This window comes from Bos mutus, chromosome 23 (assembly GCF_027580195.1).
Source record: "Bos mutus isolate GX-2022 chromosome 23, NWIPB_WYAK_1.1, whole genome shotgun sequence".
Classification (NCBI taxonomy): Eukaryota; Metazoa; Chordata; class Mammalia; order Artiodactyla; family Bovidae; genus Bos; species Bos mutus.
In genome coordinates, this window is record NC_091639.1 from 37,074,874 (window position 1) to 37,087,045 (window position 12,172).

General features: G+C 44.2%; 1 protein-coding gene across 2 annotated transcripts in view; it reads right to left on the bottom strand.

Moving 5' to 3' along the window:
* The window catches only part of DNAH8 (dynein axonemal heavy chain 8), a 319,103-nt gene that overhangs the window by 38,457 nt on the left and 268,474 nt on the right, over nt 1–12,172 (bottom strand). For both annotated transcript variants that reach the window (XM_070361456.1, XM_070361457.1), the window contains exon 87: nt 9,484–9,644. In XM_070361456.1, the coding sequence (XP_070217557.1) occupies nt 9,484–9,644 (161 nt within the window). The remainder of the gene's footprint in view (nt 1–9,483; nt 9,645–12,172) is intronic.

Genomic DNA, 12,172 nt, shown 5'->3' on the forward strand with positions numbered 1-12,172 from the left:
TGGTAGCTTGATAGGGATTGCATTGAATCTATAAATTGCTTTGGGTAGAATTCCAAAAAATAGGTAAATGGTAAACTATGCATTTTTTATGGTTCCTATCACCAAGGTATCTAAGCTCTTGGGAGAGATTTTATTTATTTTAAAGCATTTATTCAGCTGGATTTCCCCCCTCTATTTCAGGGATCGGGCATGCTCAAGCAGGATCAAGGAGATGGTCCCCCCTCCCCCAAATTTCCTTCTTCTCTCAAATTTATGGATACTAACTTTAGAGTACAGATTCCCATCAACAGGTTCTCTACAGTGGCCCAATTACAGCCACTGGGCCTGTCTGGAAGCAAGAGTGGTGTTGTACAGGGTGGACAGTCAGAAAAACTAGTAAGGATTCCTCTAGCTGGTGACATCCACACAGATTCAGTTAGTGCATTTAGAGAGTTCAGTTCAGTCGCTCAGTTATGTCCGACTCTGCGACCCCATGAATTGCAGCATGCCAGGTCTCTCTGTCCATCACCAACTCCTGGAGTTCATCCAAACTCATGTCCATCGAGTCAGTGATGCCTCGGAGAGGCCACCACCTCTCTAGTTACAATTGTTGTCTCTGTACAAATGTGATCAAACCTCTCACCTGGCCCCAGTCCACATGATACACTCTCTTTCCCCTCAGATACATCCCATCATCTTTCCCAACTCAACACACCCAAACAGGACTCTGTAATCCCCACCTCCCCACCCCAATGCAATCCTGTTCCCAACTCCTCCACCATCTCGGCTCCCGGACCAGGAATAACAGGGGATCCTTTACCTCTTTCATCCCACGTAGAACGTGGAGAGTCACTTCTATTTGGTGTGAGAAGGGTGTAGTTGGGAGGAGACCAGGGGTAGGTTTTTAGCTGGGAAGTTTATGGGTTTCCCTGGTGGCTCAGATGGTAAATAATCTGCCTTCAATGCAGGAAACCCAGGTTCGATCCCTGGATCAGGAAGAAACCCCCTGGAGAAGGAAATGGCTATCCACTCCAGTATTTCTGGAGAAATACTGGGAAATGCCTGGGAAATCCCATGGACAGAGGAGCCTGGCGGGCTACAGTCCATGGGATGGCAGAGTCGGACACGACTGAGCAACTAACACCCTTTTGACCGTCATTGCTTACCACCTCCTGGTGGTTGGTGGGGGAACAGTGAGGCATTGGAGCACAGCCCTCCAAGAAGGTGGGCTCAGTTACCAGGAACGGGGAGGCCAGGAATACAGTCATCACACATTTCAGAGACCAGAGGGAAGAAACATCAACTCTAGAACAAAGCTCACTCAGAGGTTGAGAAAATGACCAAAGAAAGGTGTAGCTTCTGAACTGAGCAGGAGACAGAAATGTACCAAGGTCCCTGGAAAGAGGGGGACCCTAGGGAAGACCCTCAGTTTAGTTCAGTTCAGTCGCTCAGTCGTGTCCGACTCTTTGAGTCTTCTCCAACACCACAGTTCAAAAGCATCAATTCTTCGGTGCTCAGCCTTCTTCACAGTCCAACTCTCACATCCATACATGACCACAGGAAAAACCATAGCCTTGACTAGACAGACCTTAGTTGGCAAAGTAATGTCTCTGCTTTTGAATATGCTATCTAGGTTGCTCATAACTTTCCTTCCAAGGAGTAAGCGTCTTTTAATTTCATGGCTGCAGTCACCATCTGCAGTGATTTTGGAGCCCCCCAAAATAAAGTCTGACACTGTTTCCATAGTTTCCCCATCTATTTCCCATGAAGTGATGGGACCGGATGCCATGATCTTCATTTTCTGAATGTTGAGCTTTAAGCCAACTTTTTCACTCTCCACTTTCACTTTCATCAAGAGGCTTTTGAGTTCCTCTTCACTTTCTGCCATAAGGGTGGTGTCATCTGCATATCTGAGGTTATTGAGATTTCTCTAGGCAATCTTGATTCCAGCTTGTGTTTCTTCCAGTCCAGCGTTTCTCATGATGTACTCTGCATATAAATTAAATAAGCAGGGTGACAATATACAGCCTTGATGTACTCCTTTTCCTATTTGGAACCAGTCTGTTGTTCCATGTCCAGTTCTAACTGTTGCTTCCTGACCTTCATACAGATTTCTCAAAAGGCAGGTCAGGTGGTCTGGTATTCCCATCTCTTTCAGAATTTTCCACAGTCTATTGTGATCCACATAGTCAAAGGCTTTGGCATAGTCAATAAAGCAGAAATAGATGTGTTTCTGGAAGACCCTAGGACAGACTAAAGGGGGAAGTTCAGAATGGAGAGAGAGGAGGATCAAACGTCTTACACACCAGCTAGTTGCTTCTGGCAGAAATAGTCCTCCAATCGAGGAGAGCTACAGCACTTTGTATGTGACCTCACTCAGGGTGATGAGAGGTTGCAAGATCCTGGTGCTCAATTTGGGGAAAAGACAGCTCACTGAATCTGGAGCGCACCTGCCAGCAACAGCAGATGAGCCTCTGGAGAGGGCTGAGAAGAGAGACTTGCCACATGACGAAGAAAGCTCGCCATGTCCTCTCTGTCCAGCGGGCAGCAGCAACATACAGATGGAAACCACAGAAGACTCTCGGTCACTGCTCTGTATTCACCAAATCGGTCTCCTTGTGGGGCTGGTTCTCAGGTTCATTCTACCCCCTCCATCTGTCATCATCCCTAATCTCTGCTGGTACCATTACACACGTGTATTCACAGGGTCTCCAAGATGGCCTCTTAGTCCAAACAGCCCTTAAATATAGGGGAAATGTGCTCAGTTTCACTTAAAATAAGAGGAAATAAAGCTATGCTGAGAAGCCATTTGTCACTAGTCATATTGGTGAAAAATAAGTTTCACCAACACTCTGCTGGCTGAGTCATACTGTTGACTGTGTGACACTGTCATGTTGGTGAGACTGTAAAACAGTGTCCTCTGTAAGGGAAACTGGAAATATTCATTAATCCTTGATCTAGCAATCCCACCCACAGCAATTTACCCTGAAAAATACATCTCTAACAACATGGGAAAACCATAAGCATGAGATTATTAACTGAGGAACCACAGGAGACAGCAAAATATTGGAAACAACCAACAGGCCCATCCACAGGAAAACAGATGAATGAACTATAATACATGTGACCCAGGCATATCTGTTTCTCTGCGCTTTGGTGTTTTGCACTTCAAAGAGACTGTAATTTTTACAAATTGAAGGTTTGTGAAAACCCTGTGTCAGTCAAGTCTATTGGCACCATTTTTTTTCCAACAGCATTTGCTCATTTCATATCTCTGAGTCACATTTGGGTAATTCTCACAATATTTCTAACTTTTATTATTATTTTATTGTATTTGTTACAGTGATCTGTGATCAGTGACCCTTGATGTTACTACTATGACCCGCTGAAGACTCAGATAAAGGTCGGCATTTTAAAGCAATAAACTATTTCAAATTAAGATGGGTATATTTGTTTTTTAAACATAATTCTACTGTACACTTTATTGGCTACAGTTAAGTTAGCATGAACATAACATTTATATGCACCGGGAAACTAAAAATATCGCGTGGCTTGTTTTATTGTGGTAGTCTGAAATGTTATCTCTGAGATGCGCCTTTAATGAGGAAGATACCTATGACCATGTAGATGATTACAGGATCATTGTTAAGTGAAAAAAGTGAGACACACACAAATGTATATGGCAATATATATAAACATATATGTATATATATAGTTACGTATATAATTATATACATAATGGCAATTTTGTATCAGAGAGAAAGGATAATAAGAATATATATGATACTTGCTGCTGCTGCTGCTGCTGCTAAGTCGCTTCAGTCGTGTCCGACTCTGTGCGACCCCAGAGATGGAAGTCCACCAGGCTCCTCTGTCCCTGGGATTCTCCAGGCAAGAACACTGGAGTGGGTTGCCATTTCCTTCTCCAATGCATGAAAGTGAAAATTGAAAGTGAAGTCGCTCAGTCGTGCCCGACTCTTAGCGACTCCATGGACTGTAGCCCACCAGGCTTCTCTGTCCATGGGATTTTCCAGGCAAGAGTACTGGAGTGGGGTGCCATTGCCTTCTCCGATATGATACTTATGTATGAACAACAACAACAACAAAAATACAGAGGAGATAAGCCAGAAGCTAATGCATTTGGTTGCCTGTGACAGAAGGGGGAATGGTGGGAGGGCTGAGACTTTTCTAGAACCACATTATATAGCTGTGACTTTTGAGCCATATTCATGTTTCACATATTTAAAACAATCAACAAAAATTTTTTAAAAACCCTAAAATGTAATAAAAATAGAAACAAGTGTATGTACCTATACATCAACTGATAGCATAAACTCACAGAAAAAACGATCTGAAGAACTTCTGAACATAGTGCTCTGTACACTCTCAATGGGATATATTCTAGGGACAAAAAGAGCTGCAAAAACATCTTGACCTCCAGTTGGTACCTCTGTTGTTGGTCATATGGTACTGGTGGTGAAAGGGAATAGTATCCTATAGTCCTTTCCCCTCATGTTCTCAGCCTGCCTTTTGTCTGTGGAAAAACTGTAACCAAAGAATAAGTTTAATCTGAGAAGAGAGAAAATGCAGAAGCAAAGGGAAATAGTCCAACAAGACTAAATAATAACAGTTCAGTCATTAAGCATGGTCAAGAACTTTTAGTACCTCCTCAAGGGCTATCAGAACAGATCAGATCAGTTGCTCAGTCGTGTCTGACTCTTTGCGACCCCATGAATCGCAGCACGCCAGGCCTCCCTGTCCATCACCAACTCCCGGAGTTCACTCAGATTCACATCCATTGAGTCAGTGATGCCATCCAGCCATCTCATCCTCTGTCGTCCCCTTCTCCTCTTGCCCCAATCCCTCCCAGCATCAGAGTCTTTTCCAATGAGTCAACTCTTCCCATGAGGTGGCCAAAGTACTGGAGTTTCAGCTTTAGCATCAGTCCTTCCAAAGAAATCCCAGGGCTGATCTCCTTCAGAATGGACTGGTTGGATCTCCTTGCAGTCCAAGGGACTCTCAAGAGTCTTCTCTAAAACCACACTTCAAAAGCATCAATTCTTCGGCGCTCAATTGTCTTCACAGTCCAACTCTCACATCCATACATGACCACTGGAAAAACCATAGCCTTGACTAGACGAACCTTTGGTGGCAAAGTAATGTCTCTGCTTTTGAATATGCTATCTAGGTTGGTCATAACTTTCCTTCCAAGGAATAAGCGTCTTTTAATTTCCTGGCTGCAGTCACCATCTGCAGTGATTTTGGAGCCCCCCAAAATAAAGTCTGACACTGTTTCCACTGTTTCCCCATCTACTTCCCATGAAGTGATGGGACCGGATGCCATGATCTTCATTTTCTGAATGTTGAGCTTTAAGCCAACTTTTTCACTCTCCACTTTCACTTTCATCAAGAGGCTTTTGAGTTCCTCTTCACTTTCTGCCATAAGGGTGGTGTCATCTGCATATCTGAGGTTATTGAGATTTCTCCTAGCAATCTTGATTCCAGCCTGTGTTTCTTCCAGTCCAGCATTTCTCATGATGTACTCTGCATAGAAGTTAAATAAGCAGGGTGACAATATACAGCCTGACGTACTCCTTTTCCTATTTGGAACCAGTCTGTTGTTCCATGTCCAGTTCTAACTGTTGCTTCCTGACCTGCATACAAATTTCTCAAGAGGCAGATCAGGTGGTCTGGTATTCCCATCTCTTTCAGAATTTTCCATAGTCTATTGTGATCCACACAGTCAAAGGCTTTGGCATAGTCAATAAAGCAGAAATAGATGATTTTCTGGAACTCTCTTGCTTTTTCCATGATCCAGCGGATATTGGCAATTTGATCTCTGGTTCCTCTGCCTTTTCTAAAACCAGCTTGAACATCAGGAAGTTCACGGTTCACATATTGCTGAAGCCTGGCTTGGAGAATTTTGAGCATTACTTTACTAGCGTGTGAGATGAGTGCAATTGTGCGGTAGTTCGAGCATTCTTTGGCATTGCCTTTCTTTGGGATTGGAATGAAAACTGACCTTTTTCAGTCCTGTGGCCACTGCTGAGTTTGATAATGTCTAAGCCATATCCTGTGAGCTGTCTTACAGATACTGAAACCCCCACCAGGTGGAAGAACTTAACTACATGATGACTAGGCTTGTCGCTGTGACAAAAACTGCCACAATTCTGGGAATTAATCTCAAGGAAACGGGAACAAACTGACCCTGGAACTAAGGATTAACTGTACTTAAAACAATCAGGATGATGCTGGTCAGACTACCGATGACAAATTTTAAGATGACTGTCAGAGCTGACTGTGCTGTTTCTACATGTAGCCCTCTGCTGTCTATAAAAGCTTCTGCCCCTGACTGTCAGTGGAAGGGAGTCAGCCTTTGGACAGGCATCCGCCCTCCCCACTGGTTGCCGGCATCCAAAGTAAACCAAAGTTTCCTTTCCACCAACTTGCCTCTTTATTGGCTTTTGAGCAGCGATCAGCTGGACCCCACTTTCCATTAGAGTGTACTTTGGAGCAAATGAGTAAACAAACTGAAGTGCTGAGAACCTGAGTTCTCCCCGTGGGAGAAAGTAGATCACTGTGTGAAATAAGCAAGGACAAGGAAGAGCCCTGAGGTGTATTGGTACTGGAGTTACCCATGAGCTCATGATGTTTTAAAAAAACACATATCTCCTATCTCTGCCCACTCAGAGTGTCTATAAGCGCACACACACACACACACATAAACACAAACACACAAATAGATGTGGTTATGTATGAATATAGCTGTAGATGAATAAACAAACTGATAAATACAGAACAAAAGAAAAGCTAATGGAACAAAATGTTAACAGTTGGTGAACCTAGATAAAGGGTATATGGGTGTTCACTGTACCCACAACTTTTATGAGGGTTTATAATAGTTCAAGAAAGAAAGTCAAGGAAAAAAACAAAAGTTTGTCTTTATCATTGCCTCCCATCTGGATTAGTTTGGTTGCTCTTCTCTGGACTTTTCTAGCTCTGGTTTATCTCTCTTGAGAGCCGTTGACCAAAACTGCCTACAGCAATCCAGTCATAGGAAAGCCATCCCTGTAAGCCAGGGTGAGACACTGTCAACCTGGTTTCATATGTTCCTTGGTAGGATTTTGTGGTATCCGACAGGGTCAGACTCTCTAGGTACCAGCCAATGTGGCTCCTGGGGCTCTTGCCAAGGATGGAATCAGAGTTTAGAGCCCTTATAAGTGAACCATTTCGATGGATAATTTACAAGTACATTAAAACTTACTGGCCATTTTTCTGCCCATTCCCTGGAACTCATGAGATCTTTCTGTGGACTATCTCTATTAATTAGACTCTCCACGGCCTAGGAGAATTTACTACCGCTGACACATTCAACAAATGTGACACTATTCAACAAATAGTGCCCGAGTAGCAGGCACTATTTAGCCCTGGAGCTACAGTAGTGAAAACAGGCAGACATTTCAGACATAATGGAGCTTATGTTAATAAAGATTTCAAAGGGAGGAAAGGAAGCCAGGTTGATAGACGACAAGCAAATAAATAAGTGAATAGAGAGTTGGTGATACAATTGACAGGAAAAAAACAGGCAAGGAGGATGGAGTTCAGGGTGGGAGTTGGGGAGTGGTTTGCAATTTTTAAATAAGGCAGCCAGGGAAGGCATCTTTGAGTAGGTGACATTAAGACCGGAAGAGGTGAAAAAGTGAGCCCCAGTGATATCTGGGGGAAGGATGTTCCAGGAGGTGTATTCTATGGTAGGAAGGACCTGTGGTGGGAGCCATCTGGCCTGTCCAAGTAACAGGAAGCTAGCAGAATCTGGAGCGCAATTGCAGAAGCAGTGCAATTGAGGAAGAGGGCAAAAGGAGACCAGCTGATAGGTCGGGGTCAGATGGCATCACTGGGCTTTGCAGGTCACCTGTAGGTCATGGTCAGCTCTTGCCCTTGACTTGGAGTGAAGACAGGAGCCTCAGGAGGGTTCTGGGCAGAGGAGTGGTTTGACACACGTTTCTAAAGTCTTAGCTAAATTAAAACTCCTTCCCACGACTTCCCCAGTAGTTCACTGGTTAAGACTCCATGCATCCACTGCAGCGGGCACAGGTTCCATCCCTGGTCAGGGAACTAAGGTCCCGCATCCCTCACATGGCCCAAAAATTAACTAATTAATTAAAAACAACTCCTTCCCTGTGTGCTCTCTTTCAGATGATATTAATTCACAGCTGGATTTCTGAGGATTCCCTTTCACTTCTTCACTTCTTTCCTGTCTCCTGCTAACTTACAACAGTCTCTTAAAATAACACCTAGAGCTGCCACCAAAGCACCATAACTGTTCTGTCATGGGGTCTGAAATGAGTGATGGCCATTTGTGGGTCTTTGGGGGTCACACCCATGACTTTGAAGATGAAAAGAGGTGTGGTAGAGTTTAGAGGATGTGGAGGGGTGAGAATGAATGTGAGTGACAAAGAGGCCAGGAGGCCAAGCCTCATGCTGGGGCAGGGAGCATGCTCGGGGTGGAGAGAAGATACAGTGGGAGCAGGGATGCTGGGCCAGGACAGAGAACCAGGAGGTGAAGATGTCCACGCCCCATCGCAGAGCTGCTGGACCTGCCGCTGCAGGTGAGTGACCAGGAGTGAGGCACAACTTAATCCTCCCAGCTGTCACAGCTTAGAATCTGCAGCAGGAGTCTTGGTTTCTTCCATTTCCTGAAATGAGCCACTCTGCTGGACATAAACTCTTGGTGTTTGGTCAGTGAGCCCCAGGCATGAACATCCAGGGAGGTTCTTAGCGGGGGCTTCTTGGAGTCCTCTCTGTGGAGCTGGGTGGTCTTGGGTTCAGGTAGGGGGTGAGACCTCATCCAAAGGACGGGCCTGAGAAGGGGCCTGAGACTGGATGCATGTCTTATCTCTTCCCTCACCACCTCTTACCACAGTGACTGGGGCAGGACATCACGCGGAGCCCCTCTTCCTGGGCTCTGCATCTGTGTCCTCTGCACCTGTGCTCACAGCATCCTGCCCTCCAAGGCAGCTACTTACACAAGGATGCAGGTGAGCGAGTAGAGGGAGAGGAGCCATCTCTGAGAGGACCCACAGAAATACATGTCCTCCTCTTCTTCTCTCTGCCCTCCTGAACCTTTTACATTCTGTTTATGACCATTATTTTTAATAGATTTTTTGAGATAAAAGGCAAAGAACTAGGAGGCTACTGTCCTACCAGATCAGTGGTATCAAGACCAAGAACACCAACTGGTTTTACGACACAACAGAGGAGAAATAATCAATGCATAAATTAGAGCTTTAACACTGTCATAAACTCTGGAGCAGCAGGATTTAGCAATGGGCAAGCAGGCCAGGATAGGACAAAATTGTAATTGGGAGACAGGAAGTGACACTACTGTTTTTCACAGTAAAATAAAAAGAAGGGAAAGGAGAGATATTAAGAGAGCGAATGAAGTGCACAGACTTTGCCAGGCTGGGTTATATCCTTTCAAATTAAAAAACGCTGGGAACTTACGTGATATCGGCGTTTGGGTGAAGCCCAAAGACTTCGGGGTTATCTAGAGATGGTAATGACTGGATGTATTCGAAATACTGATCCAAGGTTTTGCACACAGGGATTTTATACCCTGTATAAAAACAGAACGATGGTTCAAACATCTTCTCACTGAACCAGACCTATATCAGAGAGAAAACAGGAGAAATAAATTGATGAATATCCAAATGAAAACCCCAAACTGCCACTGTCAAGGAGATAGGGTCACCTTATTTCCATTGTAAGCATTTTTTATATTGGATTTGAAAGATCCTTAACAAAACCACTGATAGGATAGTTAGACATATGCGTGCATGCTCAGTTGCTTCAGTCATGTCCGATTCTTTGTGACCCCAACAGACTGCAGCCCACCATGGGATTATCCCAGCAAGAATACTGGAGAGGGTTGCCATTTCCTCCTCCAAGGAGTCTCCCCGACCCAGGGATCAAACCCACTTCTCCTCTGGTTCTTGCACTGCAATGCAGCTGGATTCTTTACCACCAAGCCACCAGGGAAGCATAGTTAGACATAGATTAACGAAAGAGAAAGGCCACAATATAAGAACAATGAAAGCCGGTCTCTGTTTAACACCAAAGAAGATCATTTCTAAGGGTGAAGAGGGGAGAGCCAGCCTTGCAAGCCCGCCCTCTACTGGAGTAATCTGACAAACCTTGAGTTCACTTTAAAAAGGCAGGGGAACGGATTGCAGAAGCAATAACCACATACACAGACACACACACACACACACACACATGAGAGCACATCTGGGCATTTTCACTGCCTCCCTTCTCCCCAGAAACAGGGCTTGTGCCCGGGGGCTTATGCTTGTGCTCAGCATGGCCCGCAGTGGCACTGAACACTCCATACAGCCAGGAAAACTTCTTACAAATATCTCCCCTCCACCCTGAGCTGGAGCGCACCCTCTGTTAATTAAGTTATGTCCCTGGACACAAGAAGCAAATATATCCAACCATCTTATTGTTTGCCTTAAGACATCCCTTTCTCATTCTGTATGAACTGATTATCTATAAGGTAACAGCGAGAGAACAAATAAATACTTGGTGTGGACAGACTTATTCTGAAGTGGAGAAAACAAAAATGTTGAATGCCTATGAGCCTGCTTTGAGGCAATGACTTCTGTGTCTAAAGGAGTGATTTTCACAGAAGGGAGGGAAATAATGGGATGATGGGAAGAGCAGGGATGCAGGCTGGATGTCCAAATCACTCAGAGGACTCCATGTGGAAAGAAATGGGGATTGTGTTTTCCTTCGATTGGTCACACTTTCTCTATTATCTTCCCTCCATATCCTGCCTCTTCCAGCTCTTTTTAGGTCCAGTGATTGCTCTGAAACACTCTGTTCCCTGGTTCTCCCTTTTTTATTCATCACAGTTCTATTCTGTTCAACTCCTGTCCACAAGGCATTGAGCTTAGAACAGGAACAGGTTGCAAAGACGAGACACGCAGTCCTTTCCTTCAAGGAGCTTGTGACCCAGTAGAGAGAGAAGCCAGTTACATAATCACCATAATACAAAGTGCACTAAGGTAAGAGACAGAGGAAATAAAAATAGGCAAAGTACTAAGGAGGCGAGCCAGGGAGAAAGAAGAACCAGATGGGTGTCAGGCAAAGCTTTATCTAGAAGGTGATTTTGGAGATATACCTAGAAGGATAGGATTTTAGCAAACGAACTTGTGACTGGGGAGACCACACATGCAAAGGTATAGAATAACTGATGCAAAGATGTAAGGCAGGTTGGGTACATGATGAAACCAGTGTATTTACCCTAAGATAAATATAACATAGAGGGAAGAGATCAGACAGAAAAAGTGAAGTGAGGTCATATTATGGATGACTGTGGATGTCAAGGAGAGGACTGGTGCATAACTGAAAAAATGGGGAGCAGTTGAAAGTCATCAAAGAAAACAGTGCTATGATTATGGTCATTATTTAGAAAGATGAGGTTTTTCGTGATGAAGATGACAAGGGTAGCAAAGGCCATGGGGTCTTCAGCACACAGACAGCAAATGACTACACTGAGTTCTGAGCTGCCAGGTGACATATGCATAAAAAAGCAAAAGGAACTTTCTTCTTGTTTTTCCACTTCTTTAATAAAGTTCAAAAGCATAAAGAGTAAATCCACGAATAGCTAGATTTAAAAACACAAAAACAGTTGCGTTTCACCAAAACTGGAGGACACTTTTGGTATAATCAAAATACAGAATATGAAATCTACATGGAATTACTTCAGGACACTCTAAAAGGTAGCCAGACAAAATAAGTTCTCTTCAAGGACAAAGAGCAAAGTTCTACAATTACTGGTTTTAAGGGACACAGGCCATAAGATGCTGAGAACAGAGAAAACAGACAAGGATTCAAAGATAAGCTCCAAATTGCAAGTCACAGTGACAGAGGATCCGATTTGAAGGCTCTGGTTTTCAATTGAAGCCATTTTCCCTCAGGGAACACGGACCAGGTAAAGAGGCAGCAGATGACAAGCCTTTGCCTCCCTAATCACCCACATTCTGTTTGAAGACGTTAAGCTGAATGTTGGTATTTTTCTATATTAAGCTGTCTTATATAAATTTTTAGGAGTCTCCCAGGTGGCACCAGTGGTAAAGAACCAGCCTGCCAATGCAGGAGACTTAAGAGATGCAGGTTTGATCCCTGGGTC